The sequence below is a fragment of the Lygodium microphyllum genome, chromosome 28 (assembly GCF_053477565.2).
Source record: "Lygodium microphyllum isolate KBCC chromosome 28, Lygodium_microphyllum_v1.1.10, whole genome shotgun sequence".
Taxonomy (NCBI): domain Eukaryota; kingdom Viridiplantae; phylum Streptophyta; class Polypodiopsida; order Schizaeales; family Lygodiaceae; genus Lygodium; species Lygodium microphyllum.
In genome coordinates, this window is record NC_141162.1 from 118,831,411 (window position 1) to 118,853,094 (window position 21,684).

Sequence of the window (21,684 nt, forward strand, 5' to 3'; positions counted from 1 at the left end):
AAGATGTATAATGGATGAAAATGGTCAACTGAATTCAAATACGAAAGAATGCAAGGAGGAAATAGATATTGCTTTTGAATTATTTCCAAGTTTCATGCCTCTGAAGCAGCACGGAAAATTGTCAAACACATTCTTTCTTGGGTTTTTGTTAGTGATGAGTCAAATCATAACGCTAATGTTGGCATGGTATAATGACAGACACCTACCATGGCAGGACATGGTAAACTTCCATTCACTAAAGAGGAGTTGACAAAGTATGGAATTAGCATTGAGACAAGTGGATTTAGCCAGTTCACAGTCAAACATACCATGAATTTAGACGAAGCCATCCTGGAAGAGCCGGCAGTGAAGGAGTTGGTGGACAAATGCAACCTCCAAAAGTACGTGGAAAAGTTCGGACATGCTGTAGATTATAGCATGTGCACTAACTTCTTAAGGAGCTTTGATGAAGGTAGAAGCTGTGGCAAGGTTACAGTAAGGACTGATGACCAAGAAAGAAGGGTGCAAGTGCCCCTTAATGCAACTATTGTCGAGAAAGCCCTGGGGCTTGTGTCCAAGAAGGAGAGGCCCCCAAAAAGAGATGTGTATACCATGATGGGAGTCAAAAAAGAGGACGTGCACACAGTGGATGGAATCAGTTTGGCTGATATTCGAGACCGCGCAACAAGGATGGAAGCTAAAATGGTCCATGCCCTTTTCTCAAGACATAGATACAATGCTTTAATGAACAAAATCGGGGTGCCATTGCTAGAAAGCATCGCTGCAGGAGTTCCAGAGGAGGTGGATTGGAACGGCTTTGTTCAAAAAACTATTAAGAGTTCAGTCGCGCTCCTGGCTCTAGCCGCAGCACGAGCTAGTGGGGAGTCTCCTGCCTCTATTGCACGATCCGCAAGAAAAAAGCTTGCCTTAAAAGCCTCTACAATCAGATACGGAGGTGTCCTGATGGCAATCATTGATGAGGCTATCAAGGATGCTGGTGTAGATGAAGAGCAAGTTGTGCACCAAAGCTCACCTCACAGCGAGGAAGAAGGCTCGAGTGAAAACACAATAAGCGACAAAGGAGAGCCGGAGGTACCACCCACTCAAGCGGCCAAACCATGGAATCAAAAGAAGACTGACAAGAGCTTGAAGAAGAAGGAAGAAAGATTGAGCAAAGAAGAGCGAGCTGAGGTGAAGAGGGCTCAAAGAGAGTCAAGGAGGGTGGAGGAGGAATGAAGGAAAAAAGAGGAGGAAGAACTCAAAAGAATTAGAGAAGAATCAAAGAGGGCAGAAGAAGAGAGGCAAAGAAGGGTAGAGGAGGAAGCCGACGAGCTAAGAATGAAAGAACATGTTGAGTTGGCAAAGGCCACTCGTAGATTTGTCAAAGAAACTCATGGGGGAGGAGAGATCGACCCTTTGAGTCCTCGCCATGAGGCTAAAGCAAGTGGCAGTGTGGAAGTGGTCCTAGTGGTTGTAGGCAAGGGCAAGTCCCTGCTGCACCCCCTGCCTTCCTCCTTTGTGCCAGGATCAGCCGACACCACAACCACAACCACCCCGCAATCCATGCCCTCTCTAGACACAGCCCAAGTGATGAGCATGATATAGCTACTTGTCAGTAAAGTGGCTGAGATTGTACCGGAAGCCGGAGCGAAAAGGCACGCTGCCGCAGATGCCGAGTCCAGGAAAGATCCAAAATGACAAAAGCTAGAGGGGTCAACCACTATAGCCCCTACTCCCATGCCACTTGGTGCCGACTATGACACTTGTGTGGCTGAGTTTTTAGCACAATTGGACAAGGCAAAAGAAGAAAAGAAGGTGGCTCTAGTGGAGCTAGAGAAAGAAAAGGAAACTTTGGCAGCCTTAAGGCCAGAAGTTTCAAAGCAAGGAGCCAATCGAAGAAGGGAGGTGAAAGCGCTACAAGATTAGCTAGAAGTAAAAACCAAGGAAGTCCACGACAATGAGAGCCGCCTAAGACAAAGATTGGAAGATGAAGAGCAAAACTTGGTGGCAGAGCAGCGGAGCTTAAAGTTACTAGTGTAGCAGTATGCTGACTTGTAACAAAGAACTGCCAAACTAGAAAGGTATGGACAGATAGCAGCTCAAGAGGGTGAGCCAAGTAAGCGATAAGAGGATGCCATAGCTTCTTAGCTATGGTATGGACTTGAAGAACAAGATAGATTGGAGAGAGAGATAGAGTTCCTAGAACAGGAAAGACCGGCAATCCCTGCAGCAAAAGCACAAAGGCTGCAAAATGAGGCACAACTACTACAAGGTGCATTGGAGATTGCCAAGGGAGACATAGAGGCCCTCATGGCCATGGCCTTCACCCAAAGAAGATTGCACCTTACAGAGATCCAATGTCACGAACAGCTTGTGCAAGAAAATTCAAAACTAATTGCTGAGGCAGAACATAGATTCAATATTGCAAATCAGGCAAAAGAAATTGCTAAAGAACAACTGGCTCAAAAATCTAGGGAAAGGAACCAACTCTGGTTCTTAAAAAATGAGCAACAGCAGGTTGTGACAACCTTGGCAAGTGAGCTGGAGGAGGGAAGAAAGAAGATGGACAAGAGAGCCAGCGAGTGGGAAAATAATAATTTTGAAAGAGTTAGGCATTTAACAAAACGCTTTGCAATGGTTGAGTGCGAGAGAGTGCTTGCCAAGTCCAGGGTAGAAGCTGCTGATGTATGCACCAACGCACAAAGGCAAGCCTTCCTCAGCATAGTACTACATGTCACCCTGGTGGAGGGCAATGATTCAGTGGAGAAGGTAAGAAGGAAACTAGAACTGATTACCCGAGCACTAAGGTATGGCCTTCAAGAACGGGAACTTCCAACAGGCACAGGAATCACAAAAGAGCAACAATTTCACTACCTACGCCGTGCCGGCCTCTCCACTGTTGAGCTTAAGGAACTTGGGTTCGAAGAGCATGAGTAGCCACCACCACCACAAGCGGCCCGCAGAATGTCGAAGAGGGTCCGAACTTTGAGCAAGATGCTGAAGAAGAGCAACAACGAATGCCCAGTCCGCCTCTACCAGACCTCTCACCTGAAGAGCTCGAAGATGCCCACATGCCCGAGCACATTATGGCGGCCAGAAGAAGAAGACATGAACTAGCAGAGGAAGCCCAATGCAGAGCACAATCATTGCCAAGACAATTCCCTAAAGAGCCGGTGCCACTACAGGGGGATCCCCATCCTATCGATTGGCCTCAGGAATTGGTCATATGGCATGAACGGGAGTTCCAGACAAGGCCATTTGAACTTTCATTTGCTTATCCACGCTCTCTGGACCATACGTTGCCTCTAGGTATTCTAGCCAAGATCAAGGTTCTGGCTAATGACCTTGCAAATAGGTGGATAGAGGAAAGAAGCCTCATAATAACCAAATGGAGGCAAGAGCCTGCAGACTACTGGCAAGACAAGGTAAACAGGGTTCCTAAAACTGTCCAAGGCTACGAGGCACAACCGAAGTGGCGGAGGAGGATTTGGGATACCAATTTTGATGCCTAGACCGCCTTCTACAGCTCGCTCCTTGAAGAACGCAACGACCCCATCTACATGCCCTACCCCCATAGGCATGGAGTTGACTATGATCGAAACATTCATGGGGATTTTGACTTTCCTAAGATATATAACGTCAATGCCTAGAGCCCCGAGGAATGCCTAGTCTTTAGGTAAGAGGATCTCCTCCCATCTATCAACCTCTTCCTTGCGGATTTTTCTTCTTGCTCGGATCTAGCCTTCTTAACTACCTATAATTATCTTAGGCTTATCAAGTTCATGCTAATGCAGAGACCCACCGCCGAGGAAGCCCACCCCCTCCACTCTTTTTTGACATCAACCTAGGGATAGATAGTAGAGCCACGACTAGATTAATGATGAGGGAAACCCTGCTTCCCTCCTTTTGCCTAGAAATCTTTGAGGATATGAGTGATGCCCACTTCATGAGGTGCAATCATCCTTTCTTGTCATCCACACCTCTGAAGGCTCGGGCCGGTATTAAAGAATATCTACAAAGTCGTGCATTCCTATCCCAATGCTTGCGACCGCCTCGTAATCCAACTGAAGGTGATAGGCATTAGCCATGACATCTTCCTTGTATGCAAATTGGCCAAAAAAAAAAAAGCACGAGGGCTCACTTAACTCACTACACCTAGGGTTCACACCTAGCTCCTTCCCCACTTCACACTTAGGGCACATCAAGGGCAGGACTTCCAGACCTGTCACCCAAAGTTTTTCACTGCACCTTCAACAACACACGAACTGGGTCCTCAAGTATGGGACATTACCAACGGCTTACCCAAGGTTAGACCCATCTCCCAGTTCCACTACACATGCACTTACAACGCACCGTGAGGCATACACCCCCCTTAGGGAGTGCACAACATTCTCTTACTGGCTATGATTGTGACTCAGTGAATGGCTACCCAGCTAAAGAAGATCATCCACAACATCTGCTACTGGCTAGGAGTTTTTCCCTGAGTCAGACAGGACACCACTACAACAGTTTTGGAGCTTTTGCATACTCCGATGATTGGATGGACCAACATGCTTGATGCAACTGACCATCTGCCTATTGATGGCTACCATGACTAAACCAAATCAAGCAGAAGGAAAACTCAGTGATGGACCCACCATTGGCATAGATTTTGGAAACTCATATTCTCCAAATGATTAAGGATGCCCATCCAAAACCTTTATCAGTCGGCGCAAAATGGGCGCTACAACTGTGTGAGAAATGCAGAGCATCTTCATGAAGTCTAAAGCATGCCAAAATCTCTCCCGGTCATCGTTAATCAAACTCCATGACCTCCCATTCACAACAATGCCTTTTGATTGTGGTCATCTACCCACCATTTCCACTTGGCAACAACCCCAACTACCTCACTACTCCCCATCACAGCACCATGGGACTGGCACTCAACTAGGAGGGGAGTAATATTTACCGCAACACAGAGGAGCGGGAAAATGGAGTAGAGGATCAGAAAAATGGAAGAAGGAGATAACCGAAAGGGCATAGGACAGAGGAAGGAAAAGGCGCCCCGGATGGAAGTCAGACCCTGAAAAATTTGAATGACGACGTCTCCAGAAGGCCTCAAAGTCACCTCGAGAAAAGAAAAGAGTAAAAGCTAACCATTAATTGTGAAAGAGCTCCCGAATCCTTGTAAGAGTGCCAGGCTCACTCCTGTGCAAAGTGTATGCACCAATTGGAAATGGGATAAGCTAGAACGGCGGGAAATAGGAAAAGAGGGCCTAGGCTAGTGGTCGGCCATGTGAAAAGTGGGGATGACCACCCAAAAAGTAGGGCATGTATATAAAGTTCAAAAGTGAATGAGAAGCTAATTCTTGTGTATGGCCAAAGCTTCTTCTTCTTCTTCTCTTGTTTCTTGTCTTCTTGCTTATGCTTGAGTGAGGGATTGAGGGAGTGTGAGGGAGTGAGTGTGTGAGAGTGAGGGATCGTGGAGAAGAAGCTCCCCATCTTCTCTCTTCATCTTCTCTTCTTCTCTTCTCTTCTCTTCTCTCATGCGGCTATAGAGGATGGAGCTTGAGGGAGAGGGCTTGAGGTTGCTTGAGCTTGCCACAAGGATCGTGGAACTATCGGAGTTCAAGAGAGAGGAGGGAACTCGATCGAGCATCAAGGTAAGCTCACTATACCCATAAGGTAGGCATTGCGCATCGGCTATGTGAGAGGTAGCCATGGCCGCTCGGCTTGAAACGCTTGATCAATAAGCGGTTCGTAGGTCTCAAGGTAGAGCTTCGTAGCTCCCCTCCAGCTTTGTAGTTGGGCATGGGCTTTGCCTAATATTTGCTAGCTCTTGGGACGACACTATCACCTTGTTTCTCTCTTGCTCGAGTTGCATTATAGTTTCTCTTGACTTTATTCTCATCTCTTCTAATTGCCTCTTTATGTCCCCCATCCCTTGGACTTGTGTCTTTAGCTTGTCAAGTTCCTTGTCTTTGTTTTCTAGCTGAGCTTGAAGGTCCTATTACTGCAGGGTGCTATGCTTTAAGTGCTCCTAGTAAGTGTCCATCACCTTATCCAACCTTGCATGTAAATCTACATTATCTCTCAAGACCCTAGCTTTTTTTCTCTTCAGTTCTTCAGACAACTGTTCCAAGACTGGCAAGTTCCCTTTTGTGATCATTGCTTGACCTCTTTGCTTGTGAGTGCTAGTTGTGGAGTCATCAAGTGTCCATCTTTCCTAGAGGCTATCTTCTACCAATCTCCCCTTTTTAACCTAAGACAGCTTAGCTTGCATGGCTTGGAGCATGTTTAGCATCAATTATAGTTCAGATGGTCCCTTGACTAGATGTTTCTCCCTTGCCTAGCTTGAGGTGTGTCGGTTTTGTTAATGGGCTCTTGGCCCCCCCATACAAGTTTTCTTCCTTCTTGCACAATTCTTCTTCTCTTCTGCACAAGTCTTCTTGGTAAGATAGATGTGTGATTGTAAGGAAATCCTTGTGTTGTTTAAGCTACGCTACTTGCTCCTATTGTTGAAGATTTTTCACGGCCTCCATTAAGGTTGGCATAGGCAGGTTCTTCCTTGTTTTGCCCAACATGCTTTAGTTCTCTTTCTTGCTCTAACATCCTTTGTTGCATCTTTCATTGTAGTGTCTCTCTCATTTTCCCCTTCTCTTCATCTTTTCCTTTGTTTCGTTTCTCCTTATTCTATTGTGCCTCCTGCACTCTCATATCCTCCCTACATCTGTTCTTTCCTTTGCATGGTGGTGGTGGTTGTTATGGTGATGGGTTGGCTTGCTTTAGAAGGGCCACTTTTTGCACTCACCACCAAGTCAATTGTAAAAATTATTTCCAAGATGCACCTAATGTTGTGCATATCACTCTAGTAAGAGTTGAACCATAAGTTATTATGGCTAGCCTTGCTTCTAAGCTGGTCACCATTCCTAAGGGTTTGTGCATCACTGAATTTTCTCTTGCAAGTGATTCCACCACATTATCAACCCAAAGATTTTCAAATTTTACTTGAAGATAGTTCTAGATAGTATGTCCTCCATGAGCCCCTTTGGAATCCTATTGGATAACATGCCGGGCTTGAGCATAGAGTGGAACAAGTAGGCCATGACTCTCAATTCCTCATTTGGGATTGCAATAAACAACACCCCATCATTGTGCAACCTTGATATTTTTTCATTCCAACTAGTTGCCACCATCATGACTTTCTTTGTGGGCTCATACTTTTTATCCTTTTTTGGTAATCCCAAGGTTACATCCACTAGTTCATGGGTGAGGACCACTATGAAAGGCTTCCTTTGTGTTCCTTCTCTAATGCTGACCAACATGGCTTCTGGGTCAAAGGTTTGTATGAAGGTCAAGGATCCTATCACCTATGCCAATCCACACATTGCCTTAACATAAGTAGCCAATTCACAATCCGAGAGCAACTTCTTGGCCATGGTGCTACTATCTATTATCTTGTGTAGGTTTCCTAGGAGGCAAAACTTCAGCTCCCCAACCTTATATTGTTGGGGGAAGCAGTTGAACTTTTGTTGCTACTCAAGGGTGAAGACTTGTTCTTTTCATTGTACTTGGTGTCTCTGACAACTTCTACTCCTTATAGGGGCATCTTGGTAGCCCTTTGCACAAGGAAATATCGATGTGAGGCCTTGTCTGCTCAAAATGACAATGGAAGCTAATAATGAAAGATCAATTTGAGAGGCATGAAAATGATAATTGCAATTAGCACTTCAACCTTAGTCAAGATTTAGATATTTAATTCGACACTCAAGTGCTCACTTTTGGTTTTTTTGTGTCTATGGTTTGTTGTGTATCCTCCCCACTTAACGAGTGCAATACATCTTAGGATTGGGTGCAATACCTCCTAGGATTATGAAGGTTAGAGGTGGGATAATTCTAAGTGTGCCTTTTGGGGTTTTGTTGAAGAAGAATAAAAGAAAATAAATGGTGCATATGTGGTCATGGTGGGTATGTAAAAGGTGGATACTAGCTTATGGGATTTGGAGGAGCCAATGATAGGATTGAGGATTATATTCCAATGTTATGTAACGATCCATGTCATGTGGGTGTATGCCAACATGCATTATGCAGGTCATGTCATCCATTAGGAAGTCTCCCAAGACCATCCTATTGGTGATGTGAAGCTCCTCCTCACACTGAGAATTCTGTCGAGGTAGGGTTGGAGCAGGATGGTCTCCTTAAGCAATTAGTTGCAGGTCAATGAAAGAACATGGAATCAGATAGGGGCAGCTCGATGGCTTAATGGTGCGGCATTGCCTAGCATTGGTCATGATTGGGCACCCAATGCACTTCCATTGCACACACAATAATGTGAACCACTTTCATAGAGATCTAGACTTGGGTGCGACTGGTTAATCTAAGTGTGTGAGGTAGTCACAAGTGGTTACACGGTTGTGCTTGAAGGAGGTGATGAGGCGGCCCTTGAGAGCTTTTTCATGAGAAATTTGTGTGGGGATAAGCTCATTAGTGATTGAGGGGGCCTTTCTGAAAATAAATTTGAATTCTTTCCATGACTAGGGTAGGAAGGTGACAGCTTGAGCCATGGTCTCATTCATCAATAAGCCAAGGTTTAGCCTATCATAGTTGTGGGCAAACATGGTGATGGTGTTACCCAAGTTTTGAATGCATGAGACTATGTCTTCACCTATGTTAGAAGCCAAGTTAGTAGCAAGTTCTAGAATGGATGATTTTTTGTAGGATGGTTTTAATTCAAGTGAAGAAGTTGGCTTCATTTGGTTGTGCTCATTGACATGAGTGTCATGGTGGGCAAGTTGCCAATTTGAGCTACAAAACAAAGATGTTGTTAGAGATTGTTTCGGTGATTTGTTATTCTTGGTTGGCTAGTGTTGAGGAGATGGTGTCAACCCATAGGAATCACATCACCCTCATTGGCCTTTTGTGGAGGTAGTGAGCCATGTGGATCTTGTGATGGCATAAGAAGGTGTCTTGTGTGGTCTGTTTGGCTAGCAAGAGCAGAAGAGGACTCACATAGTGGGTCTTCTATTAGACTTTGCTGATTCTCAAGCCTAGGTTGGTCATTGGGCCTAAAGGGTAAGGGAGAGATTTCGCACCTATAGATTAGTTGGGGTTTAGTCGCCTTGGGTGGTCTACAACCTCCTTTAGTCGATTTGTGCGAGTGGGGTAGTGGAGATGGGGGTGGAGTGGGTTGGTTTTGGGGTGTAGCAATATACGAGAGTTTAGGTAGCCAAATCCAAGATTTGATGTCATATTAGCCTTGTGCTTGCAACAAATGTTTAGGGACCTACTTAGTTCACTTATGGCTATGATGTGGGAACCTCCTACATGTGGGATTTCTCATGGGGGTTCATGGTTGCTATACATGAGGTTGGTTTATAGCCTTGTAGTTCATTCTTAGAATCCACCTTTGTGGTTCAATTTTTGGTTCAATTTTTGGCCGAGCAAGCTTGCTCATCGACTAGCATTGTTCTTTGTGCATTTGAAGCAATTTCTTGAGTAGGTCATGGTTCTTTTTTGTGGAGATCATGTCGACTAAGGGTTTCACCCATTAGTGTTCATGTGTCCTTGTTGAAAGTCATGAGGATCCATGTGTTAGGAAATTCCAAATGTGTGTCGAGTGTCAAAATCAACCAAATAGTTGGTTTGTCATTTTGATGGGCGTCCCAATAACGTTTCATTCTCTACCCCTTCCATGTTAGGCAACACGTAGAAGATTTATGGTAAGCATTTAGTCTCAATAGTTACCATCACTTGGCATTTTTCTAGTAGTGCGTAAGGCGTGACTCTGTTTGGGTTTACCTTGGCAATAGTTGGAACCGATGTGGGTTGACCCAAGCTAGTCTTAGTCATTGTAGGTCATGACATTACATTTTGTACTTTCATCGATGATGGCATCAATTGTATGTTCTTTTCTAACCATTAACTTGACCCGTAGATAAGTTGCTAGAATAGGTTCCTCGTCTTCAAGGCCAAGTTTAGTATTCGTGATCGCACAAATGGCAATCAATGGTAGCACCATCGAGGATTCATGTAGTGGGTGCACTTACAGATAATATTTTTTTATTTCAACTACCATTAAAAAAACCTATATCATCACCTGAAACATCTCTAGTTTCATATTGCTAGTTCTACTAATTACACATACATAGAATGAACCTAGGCCTCTAAATTTCATTTTTTCTTATGGCCCTTGATGGAGTACAATAGCATAAGGTGTCCTAATCACTTACAATCTCAATTGAGTAGCCAAACTGTGAGATCACTTGCTCCCACATGAACTTGACCATAGTTGTGCATCATTTTTCCGAGTGGCTCTAGGTTCTACACACTTGGTCACGTAATATGTTGCGACAATGATGTACTCACCTACTGGAAATATTGTGCTGCAAGGCTTATGGGCTCAACAAAGTCTCTTTTCTACTTTTCAAAATGTTGTCAATGCAATTATTGGGGTGAGTCCCATTTTGTCATTCCTCATGGGTATCTTTGTAGATTGGCACTCATTTCAATGCTTCATAAATTTCACAGCATCGCACAATAAGGTGGCCACTATAACTGAGACAACAAAACCTTGTGGGTTGTGGAATTTCTATAAAAATGCACCTCTCCAATTCTTGCATGTGCTCCAGCCAAAACTTCATGCATCTAATGCTCACATATGTAATGCCTTAGTAGGCTATCTTTGCCCAATTGATACAACTATCCAATGTGTGATCAGTTAGGGTTGTGCTTTGATTATGTGGTGGCAGAGTTGAGATTTCTCTATCGAGTGATCAAGTATCCCTTTCTCCAAAATTTCCACAACATTGTCAGCTCAATAGGGAGTGATATCTGCTTTGAAGAGACCATATGCTCATGAGACTTTAAACAAATGTGCATTAGCAAACTATCACCGATGCCTCCTTTTGTGGGCTCTCCATTGGGTACATGTGACAAGTGGTTAGCCATGTAGTGTTTCTTCCCTTTTTGTACTTCTACTAAAAAATCAAACTCTAGAAGTAGTAGTAGCCATCGAGCTATGTGTCCTATAAACATGGTTTGTTGATAAGGTATAACAAAGCCTAGTATTCCACAAAGAAAGTGAGTGGAGTTGCTAGTAGGTAATGGTGAAATTTTTAAACAATGAATACCATTGCTAGTCCTTTCCCTTTGTTGTGGAGAAATTCATTTCAATGTTTATGAGTTGGCAACTGGCAAAGCTCATAGGGTAATCTAGATTGTGTTTGCTAGGCTAGCACAACACCACTCCCATGGCAAACTTTGAGGCATAAATGTGTATGTGGAAGGTTATGTTCTAGTTTGGGCTCAAAGGATAGGTGTTGATGCTAGAGGCTTCTTAAATGCCTTCTAGGTACACTAGCATTCTTCGGTCCACTGGAAAATGATCAATATCTTGTACAAGGATTGAGTGATTAGCATGTAATTTAGGACAAATCATCGATAATATCCCATGTGCCTGGGAAAGCATTGAACTCCCCTATAGTTTGTTGGGGGTGGCAAATCCACAATGACCCTGGCTTTTGATAAGTCTATTGCAATGCCATTCTTGGATACCACATGTCCTAAGATGCATCAATGTTTTACCTAGAATTGGCATTTAAAGGGGTCCAAAGACAAATCATATTGCCTACAACATTCAAAGACTACTCTCAAATTTTCAAGATGTGCGGCCCAGTTGGTGTGGAGGTAAAGGTCATCTAAAAACACTTCCAACAACTTACGAAGCATGTCCTTGAATATTGTGCACATTAGCCATTGAAAGGTGACATGGGCTTCATCAGCTTGAATGACATTACTATATATGCAAATACTCCCCACTTATGTCATTTTGTGCATGTCATCTTGGTAAACTTGGACTTGATTATAGAACGAGAACCCATCCAGGGAACTGTAGGCCTCTTTTGCTATGACTCTCTCTAACATATGCTCAATATACAACACTGGATAGTTGTCTCACTTTGTGGCTACATTGACTTTTTTGTAGTTGACACACACTCTAATCTTGCCGTTCTTCTTCAACACTATCACTATTGGTGACATCTAGTCCATGTGCTTAATCTCATAAATATACCAATTTTTTCTTTTATTATGTGTGAATACTAGGGATTCATGGCATATGGTCTTTGTTTAACTAGCACCACTTTTAGCACTATGGGAATATTGTGAGTGATGATGTTGGGGTCTACTCCCTTAAGCTCCTTGAGTGAGAAAGTGAACACATCCTTTAACTCTCGTAAGAGGATTATAAGGTTAGTCTCCTTGTTCTTGATCAAGTCATTAGCAATGAGCACAGGTTGGGGTTTCTCACCTTCCATAGCTAAGTTAACTTCTTGGACCTTCTATTGATTCATTGGCTTGCCCTTGCCATTTAGCTCCCAAAAATACAACTATTCTACCTCCTTTTTTGACTTTGGTGAAGCTTTTTGGGAGATTGTGAAGCTAGCTCAGAGTTTCTTGCCATCATAAAAATTGGGACTATCGATAGAGTTTACCCTAGAGTTCTAGTCTGTTTCCCTTGTCTTCCCCTCATACTAGCTATCTTAGTTGCTTGTAGTCATCCTCATCATCTAAGAAGGTTAAGTCTATTGTGGCAAGGATATGCATCCAATATCATTTTTCATTAGGACAAGGGATGAATTTATTGAGTGGGCCATAACTTGGCATGGTTTTTGTGTCCCCTTTTAGCAAGGCTAAGATTGCATCTACATCGATAGGTAAGGTCTTTGTTAACCTTTTTGCAAAGAAGCCACAAGAAGCAAGAAACAACAAGCTACTAGAGTACACCGAGGAAGCCAAAAATTAAAGAAGCGAGAGGTGCAAAAGTTAAGAATCATTCAAGACTAACAATCTAAAGGAATAATGATCGCATCTAGTTGGCAAAAATTCAAAGCCTAGAAGAAGAGTGCTCATCAAGTTGGAAAAAAAAGATAAAAATAATCATTAGGGGAGTTTTGAGGTCTCGAAAATGCCCTGTAAGAGATCCTAGAGAGAGAAAACAATTTACGAAATAAAATCATTTTATAGAATTTTTAAAAGGTTTATATTTTGGTAAGTTAAAATATCAAAATTCGTTAATAAATCATTGTCGTGATATTCTCGTGGTCACATCAAACCTAGAAATCTAGGTCGCCATAAAGTTGGTAGGGTTGTCATAATGAAGATCTTACCTCTCCTCATTAAAGTGAAAAGCAATATTCAATTTGAATTTTGGTGGATACTCGATTGCCTCCCTCCATCGTTTCTCCATCGTTTCTCTCTTCTTTTTTTCTTCTCCTTATTAGTCTCTTCTTTGTTTTCGTTCTTGCTTCTAATCATATCCTTAGCTGTAGATCAATCACCCAATGATCTCTGTAACTCAGCTATGGATCAATCATCTAATGATCTCTGTAGCTCTCATAAAAGACCTCTCTATCATCTTCATATTGAGTTGGACAATGAGTATGAACCGATAAGAAAGAGAACAAAATCTATCACGGTTACAGAGTCTATGAAACATATACTGAGGTTTGAAGGAAAGAAGAATATTGATCTTTGGTTAGATGGAAAGCTATATCCCAAAGATCCTAGCAGAAATAGCACTCCTCCTTTCTATAATAGCTCGTCATTAATGAGGTTTATTGGTGATGGCTACAATGGATTTTTAGGTTATACACTTAATCTTGTTGCAGAAAAGGATATCCTTGGACTAGAGAATCATCTTTTGATGAAACACAATATAGAGTTGTTGCAGAAGCTAGAGGATTGTCAACAAAAAATTCATTCATTGGAAAAGCGTATCAAAGCTTATCAACAAAAGCAAACTTTATTAGGCCTTCGAAATCGACAAAGAGCTCTTAAAAATATTGAGAATCTCAAACGAGGAGGAGGAGGCTGTGGTAAAAGGATCCAAGCAGCAAGGTATATTTTTTTTCACTTGAAAAATCTTAAATATGGCTTTATTTAAACTACTTGCATTGATTTGTGATGTTAATTTTGCTTAGATCTCTTCTACAACCAAATGCAAGTGAAAGAGATTCTTTAAAAGCAGCTCAGTTTTATTATCATCTTCTTCCTTCAGTGGTTTCAAAGGATATTTTGGAGAAGAAGAAATTTAAAAAGGCAAAGAAACAATGCTTGGAGTCATTTGTGAAGGATCATTCTTTGGATTCTGAGTTAGTACAGAAGACACTGGATAGTATTGGTATCAGTCGAGATGCTTATATGCAACTTTTCCAACTTTTACAATCAAATATGAAGCAAGGACAGGTACACAATTGCATACTTCCGAAACCATTTGTGGTTAGGACTATCAGACAGAGAGTTAATAACAAAGTGATGGAGATTCTAGGTGAGCCTTTTCATATCAAGGCTAGCTTCAAGGGCAAGAAAAAGGAGGTTACATTCAATGAGTTTAACAATATTTTCCTTGACTTGCCCACCCTACAATGCTTAATGATCAAATTTTATGACTTGTCAGTAGCTGAGGCACAGGGAGTGGCTAGATTTGTGATTAAACTTGATGAAAGTGAGATTCTGAAATGTAAAAAATTGGAGAGAATCTCTATCACCTTGATGAATAGAGCACTTTCGTCAAGTCATTGCAATCACTCAACATCATTTAGTGTTCAATCTGAATATAACATCTGGTGGCTAGGAGCATTTGAGGTAGATACTGAGAATTTTGATATACTATATTGGGTTTTTCATCAAACATCAATACCTAATGTTATTTAAAGGCAACAAGCAGGAGAAGAGCTATTTGTTGAAGGATTAGGGAACTACAGGATTGAGTGGCACATAGCTGGTGACCTAAAGACACTCAAATGTATGTATAATGTATCAAAAGGAGCTAACTCGAGATCTCCTTGCTTATACTGCATGTCACCAGCTGTAGAGTTAAACTCAAGCAATTGGAATAGAGCTCCCTCTAGGCACAATAAGGATCCACAGTTTAAACCAGTCTTGGACATTCCTTTAGCGAATGCCCATATTTGTACACTTCATGCACTTTGCAGGATAATCGAAAAGCTTGTTCATCTCTATATAGGATTTGCATGGAAGTTGAAGCCATTATCAACTAGAACAGATGCTATAACAAAGGTTGAAAAAGTTCTCTCTGCAATTGGTTTGCATGGTGGCAATGTTGTTATTGAACCAGATCTTCAGAAGTCTAAGGATGGTAATTGTGTCCCAAAAAAACCATCTATTGGTGGAGTGAAGGCTAGAAGGTTTCTAGGCTTTCATGGGAGACTTGGCAAGATAAACTCGAGAAATGGTGGCTCAACTATTAAATTTAATCAGTGGAAATCCCTACATAATGCAGTTAAGGATCACACTGATAATGGACAAGCTCGAAATAGAAAAGCTAAAGTTTGGGAAACACTAGACAAAGTGTTTTTTTATTGTGATAAGACTGAATGGAATGACGATGATCTCAAAGACTTTAAAAACCAATTGAACCTTTTCAAAAAGGCGATGACAGAAGCTTGGGGTGATCAACACTTTACTCACTATATGGTAAGAAGTTTGTATATGTTTGTTTCTTCATTGTCGAACTCATATAATGTTTTTTAATAACTTTCCTTATTTGTTGACTATGCAGCATATTCTATACAACCATGCTCCATACTTTATTAAACAATATGGATCTCTATCTATCTGGTCAACCCAAGGTATGGAAAAATCACATTATCAAGCAAGAACAAAATATTTCAGACATACAAGACATGGAGGTGGAAGACACAAAGCCAACAATTTATTAGAGGTCTTTCAATGGTTCTATCGACAAATTTGGCATAAATTCAAGCTTAAAGATACAACCACATCAAGCAATACATCATCTTTAGCAAGGACTATACAAATTGTTACCCAAAGAAGAAAAGATAGATATTTAAATTCTTGCGCAAAGCAAAGATTTACAGAATGGTTACAAACCAAACAAAGAGTTGGGAAAAGATGGGTTTCAAGAAACCCTTAATCTTTGGCATCTTCTAGTCTGATTGTGTTGCAGAAGAGTCCTTAGTTTCAGGCACCTCGACAGGGCCTTCAGTGGAGTCCTTGGTTTCAGGTAGCTCGACAGGGCCTCTAGAGGAATCTTTTGTTTCATCCCACTCAATAAGACCTCTGTATTTCAAAAACTCTTGTTTCCGATAGCCTGGAAGAAGCTTCAAATTCTTACTATCTCCTACATAAGAGAGCAAATAGGAGCCAAGAACTCCAAAATATCCAGCTCTAGATCCACTGTATCCAGGCATAAAGCCAAAAACTCTTATGGCTTCTTCCTTCTCCACCAAAATGATCTTGTCCAAACCTCTGCTGAAAACTTGAGATCCAATAACCTTTGAGATAGCTCTCAAAGCCATCATTGGTAGACTTGGAGAGCTTGACAATCTACTATGATATATTACAATTGTTTGATTGTTTAAGTTTCCAATATAATGGCCAAGGCTTTGATTTTTTCCAAGCTTCATTGGCCTAGAGCCCTTGGCCCTTCCAAGAAAGTTGTCCAGATCTTCAATCTCAATCTATAGAACAAACCACAACAGTACAAGATATAAGATATTTATCTATAATGCATAATAAAGTCTAACATAAACTCAATGGGTAACTTCGAATTATATTTCATACCTTAGGGTGTTCATCTTCTTCAAGAAGACTATCATCATAAAGATTTATTGAACTCTTGGGCTTCTCATCTGATGGAGACTTCAATCTCTCTTCATACCCTACATCATCAATATGAAGTTTCTTCTGGACCTGCAAGAACTCTTCTTCTGTAGGTAGCCCCCCCTTTTCATATTCTATGATCTGATTAATACATGTATGTAAGGCTATAGAGCTATCTTGGAAATTCTCTCCCTCAACATCAAGACTTGCTAGTGGTTCTTGTTCATAACCTATAAAATTCATGTCATTTTTGCCCCAACCTGCAAGGATTGCTAAGCAATAATCTTCTCTAAGATCAAAAAGATGTTGAATATCATTTAGCAACACATATCTCTTCTTGTTGATAAGATAAGTGGGAAATGTTGGAACACAGGCAAGAGGACCTTCTTCATTAACCTGTGCACTTGGCTCAATCTCCTTTTCTTCCACCATTGTGATATTGTCACTCTTGAATAAACCTACATCAAAACCTTGGACAAGTTGATTCTCAACATCTTCTTGGAACATCTCCTCCTTCTCTTCGACCTCCTTATCCATACTTGCAATATCCTCTAGCTTTCTCTGTTGGTCTATATCTGGAGAAGAATTTTCCATGTACTGAAGATACACAATAAATCCAACGTCCTTGTGGATTAGAAGGCATTGGTGTTGGTACCTGTGGAAAGGGCAACATGTTTCTTTCTTTCTGAATTCCTCATCAATGAGGTTGAACCTGCCGAGCAAAGTTGACCTGGATGTATTGGTGGCTCCCATGACATCACTATAATGAACAAATCCATTGACTTCCAAACCTTGCACATGTCTATCATAAAAACATCTGTACTCCTTAAGTTTATCATCAAGATCCTCCAGTAACTCCTTCAAATCAAAAGGAGCATTGAAAATTTCCCTGATATAGCAAAACTTGGAAGAATTTCCAGTGATGTGTAAAAGATCAAAGAGCCTATCATCAGATGTCTCAATTATCTCCTCCTCATCCATTCCTTCCAGAGATAGCTTCCTCTTTGTCATTTTGACCAGAAAAATATTTATCCCTGAAAAAAAAGCAGAAAAGAACCAATATCCAATAAAACAAGATGATATCATGAAAAGAGGCCCCAACATTGATTTTCCAAGACAAAAAAATCAAAACAGGAGAATTTTTTTAGTTGACCAGTGAAACGCGAAAATTAAAGTGTGAAAGGAAAATGCCTGTGAAGGAATCGCGTTTCATCGGACACTAGCTTGAAGACAAAAATTATTCTAAAATGTGGCCGGTGAAACGCGATACTAAGCAAAATATTATCAACACATACATTTTCTCGCGTTTTACTTGTTAAAAATTGCAAATGAAGAAAGGAAACATGAACAATAAATAAATTCTATGGAAACACACAAATTGATGATATAATCATTTTTGGAAAAGCTTTGCTGCTTTTGAAAGATAGAAAGCACATGACATCTTTAATTGTTTAAGTGTTATAAAACATTCTTTCTATATTAATCAAATTTATTTTGTTAAAATGCTTGTAATAAAAAAAATTGTTACCTATCAAAGATTGTTGAACTGCTCTCCACACAGGATGCAAGGACCTTGAAGGGAAGTCGAGACGAAATTTTGGCAGAGAAGAAGACAATGTCGGAGAAATGGGTTTGAAATGCTTTTATATCGACCGTTAAGCATGTGGTGATAGTTCCAACGAAAAAGTTTGTGTAATAATGGAAAAATACGTGTACACGTGTCTGACTTAACACAGCGTAATAAACTCCTCAGAAGACGTGCGCATTCTCTTTTTCCAAAAATACGTTACACGTGTGTTAAATAACCCTTTTCCAAGTAAATAAAAAATTTCGATAAGCGAGAGTACGTCACACGTGTGTTATTAACACTTTGCGAAGAACGTTGAGTCCATGCAAATTCACCACCTTCAGCTTTCATCGCATTTCATCGCTACTCCATCTTTGTTTTTGGTGTTCCTTCCAGTCTGCAGCATTTCCTTCCAATCTCCAAGCATTTCACTATTTCTCCAACAAAGCAAACCTTCAAGCATATTGTCATCGTTAGGCTGAGATTGTGAAGAACAAGCTGAAAAGAAGGTATGGTTTCTGCATCTTGCTTTTCAATAACAAGCTCCATTCAATGCATTGTTTTAATATTTTTCCTTAATCCTTTATGTTATTATTAGCTCATGACCACTACAAAAGAATTTTTTCCACAGTGAAAGCATTCCTTAATATTGTTGATAATTAAGGAAATCTTACTGTGATCTGCATGAGCTATCTGAAATCCATGCTGCTGTTAATAATTACTTATCTGAGCATTCCATGCTCTCGGTGCCTGTTTCTTTCCTCCCTATGGATATTTTAAGTAATCTTAAAAGATTTCCTTGGATCAAAGCTCTTTTTTCTTGGTTTTGTCAATTTTTATGCTATTCATGAGCTGTCCGGTGAAACGCGAAAATAAGGTGCTTCAAGCAGGTTTCCTGGCTTAAATTCGCGTTTCACTGGACACAATGGACAACAAGTCTGGTGAAACGCGAAAAGAAGCAGCTGCAAGGAGGCGCCTTGCTTGACACTCGCGTTTCACATTGTCAATTTTTATGCTATTCATGAGCTGTCCGGTGAAACGCGAAAATAAGGTACTTCAAGCAGGTTCCCTGGCTTAAATTCGCGTTTCACTGGCTACAATGGACAACAAGTCCAGTGAAACACGAAAAGAAGCAGCTGCAAGGAGGCGCCTTGCTTGACACTCGCGTTTCACTAGACAGCTTGAGAAAAATTCAGCTGATACGAGAAAACGCCATGCAGCATAGATAACTCTTGTCTAGGACTCGCGTTTTGCTTTACATGCTGGAGAAGAAGTAACATATGTTTTTTTGGCAGATGGCTAGGACTAAGTCAACAGCAAGAAAAGGGAAGATTGATCCGAGGGATTTAGCATCAAAGATTCATCAGTCTTCAAAGCCTCAGAGGCTCTCTAGAAAGTCAAAGCCAAGGAGAAGGTTTTCTCAAAATGTCAGGTGTCTAAGGGAGATTAGGAAGGCAGTAAATGCTCTTGACAATGCAATTCCAAAGTTATCTTTTCAGAGGCTTGTCAGGGAAATTTGTGACAGATATAGTTTGGATAGTTTCAGATGGACAAGAACAGCTCTTAATTGTATACAAGAAGCCACAGAGGATTTTCTAATTGAGTTTTTCCAAGATGCCTACATTTGTGCTGCTCATGCTCATAGGCTCACACTCATGGACAAGGACATGGTAATTCTTAGGAGGCTAAGGTATAGATTTTCAAAGGTCCTTGAGCCAATTCCCCTCACTGATATGAAGACATTTAATATCCTTAATGTGCCCCCAGCTAGAAGAAAGAAAGATGATTCTGGTGTCAGGGTTGAGGATGTCACCCATGAGAAGGATACAAGGGTCACCCATGAGAAGGATACAAGGCAACATGAAAAAGAGGAGAAGGCTAAAGAGGAACAAGCAGATAAATGGAGAGAGTATAGGAAGCAAAGGGTTGAAGAAAGGGAAATAGAGCAACTAGAGTCCTTTGAAAATGAGCTAGCCACCCTTCTTGAAGCAACTAATCCAAAAGGATTCAGTGTGTTTTGTTTCTTACCTGGTGACTTAGGCAAAAGAACTGAGGTTCTCTCCTTTGATGCTGGATGTGTTCAGATTCTTAAGGATAAAAGAAGAGAAGTAAATGACACTCTTATTCTTGCTGGCCTAAGGTATGTCCATCCATAATTACTTATACTTTTTGATATTTTTTTAGCAATAAGATTTTTCTTGTTTATACTCACTATTTCTATGCCTTTTCTAGGTGTATAATGCATGAGTTTCCTTTGGATATACAACAAAAAATTGAGGTTTTTGATCCATCTGTCTCATTCTTTATGAGGAATGAGCTTGATGCAAGTTTTATTGAGCACTGGCTCAATTTGATTGACTTCCATACTTTGGAGCTGCTTATAATTCCATATAATGAAAAGTAAGTGATTCAATATTCTATTAGATTTTTTGAGATTTTATCCTACTAATTTGTTGAGATATGATTGCTTTTAGTTCTCATTGGAGCTTGATTGCAATAGACCTTGTGGATAAGCAATGCTTTTTAATCAACTCTATGAAAGGAAGCCATGGAAATGCTAAATTGTAAGTTATATTATCCAAGGGCTCCTTGATATTTCAATTCTTTTTTTTGTAAGTACTCTAAATTTCAACATATTTTATATACAGAGGTGCCAAAAGATTAATTGAAGAGCTAGAGAAAAGACCTCCTATGCCATCTGATTTGCTTGCAACAATGCAATATAGACAAGTTGCGGTAAGTTATTCATTAAAATAATTGAAACATGAGTTTATTCTATGAACTACCATTCGTCCTCTTTATAGTTTTACTTTGTGTTGGTGGTTGCAGTGTCCCCATCAGGATGATAGCCATTCTTGTGGCTGGAGGGTGATTGCAAATGCTAGAAGAATGGTTAACTTTGTTTATCTTAATGATGATAAACATGTAAAGGTAATATGAAAGATGCTAAACTTTAAGATAGATATTAATTGCAAATAGTCCATTGATGATAAAAATATAGTCTATTGTAAGAACAATAATGAACTAAAACTCTTTTTTCTATAAATGTGTGACAGTTTTCGAAGGATTGCTATACATCTGAGCATATTTGGTACATCAGAGCAAAGCTCTTGAAGTATATGATGGTCAATTGTATACAACCAACAACAGAGATTGGTGGGGATTTGCACCATGAAGGAGATGCGGTGCCTATAACCACGGAAGGCAAATCCATAGCTTCAACACCTTCTATACCCAAGACATCAAAGCAAGGCAAAAGGACTCCTAGAAAGGATAGTTCTCCAAAAAAGAAATAGCTTTGCCATATCGCCTTGTAGGCCTTCATATATAGAAATTTGCCCTTCAGCCCTTGTATATCTCATAGAGATGGCAGATAGACATCTGCTACAAATTTTGTACATGTATTTTATATTGATAGTAAAGATATCTTTTCTTGAATGTCATTGCAGTGTATTTTATTTTCTCTCCTTTTCGATATCTGCAAAAAATAAATTACAAATGTTTGTTAGTTAGAA

General features: G+C 40.6%; 1 protein-coding gene across 1 annotated transcript in view; it reads left to right on the top strand.

Annotated features, from left to right (window-relative positions):
• LOC148011911 (uncharacterized) overlaps positions 1-21,465 on the top strand; it is a 33,556-nt gene extending 12,091 nt beyond the window's left edge. The window contains exons 2-4 of the mRNA XM_087670432.1: positions 20,818-20,905; positions 20,999-21,100; positions 21,226-21,465. Of these exons, the coding sequence (XP_087526558.1) occupies positions 20,818-20,905; positions 20,999-21,100; positions 21,226-21,465 (430 nt within the window). The remainder of the gene's footprint in view (positions 1-20,817; positions 20,906-20,998; positions 21,101-21,225) is intronic.
• The last annotated feature ends 219 nt before the right edge of the window (positions 21,466-21,684 follow it).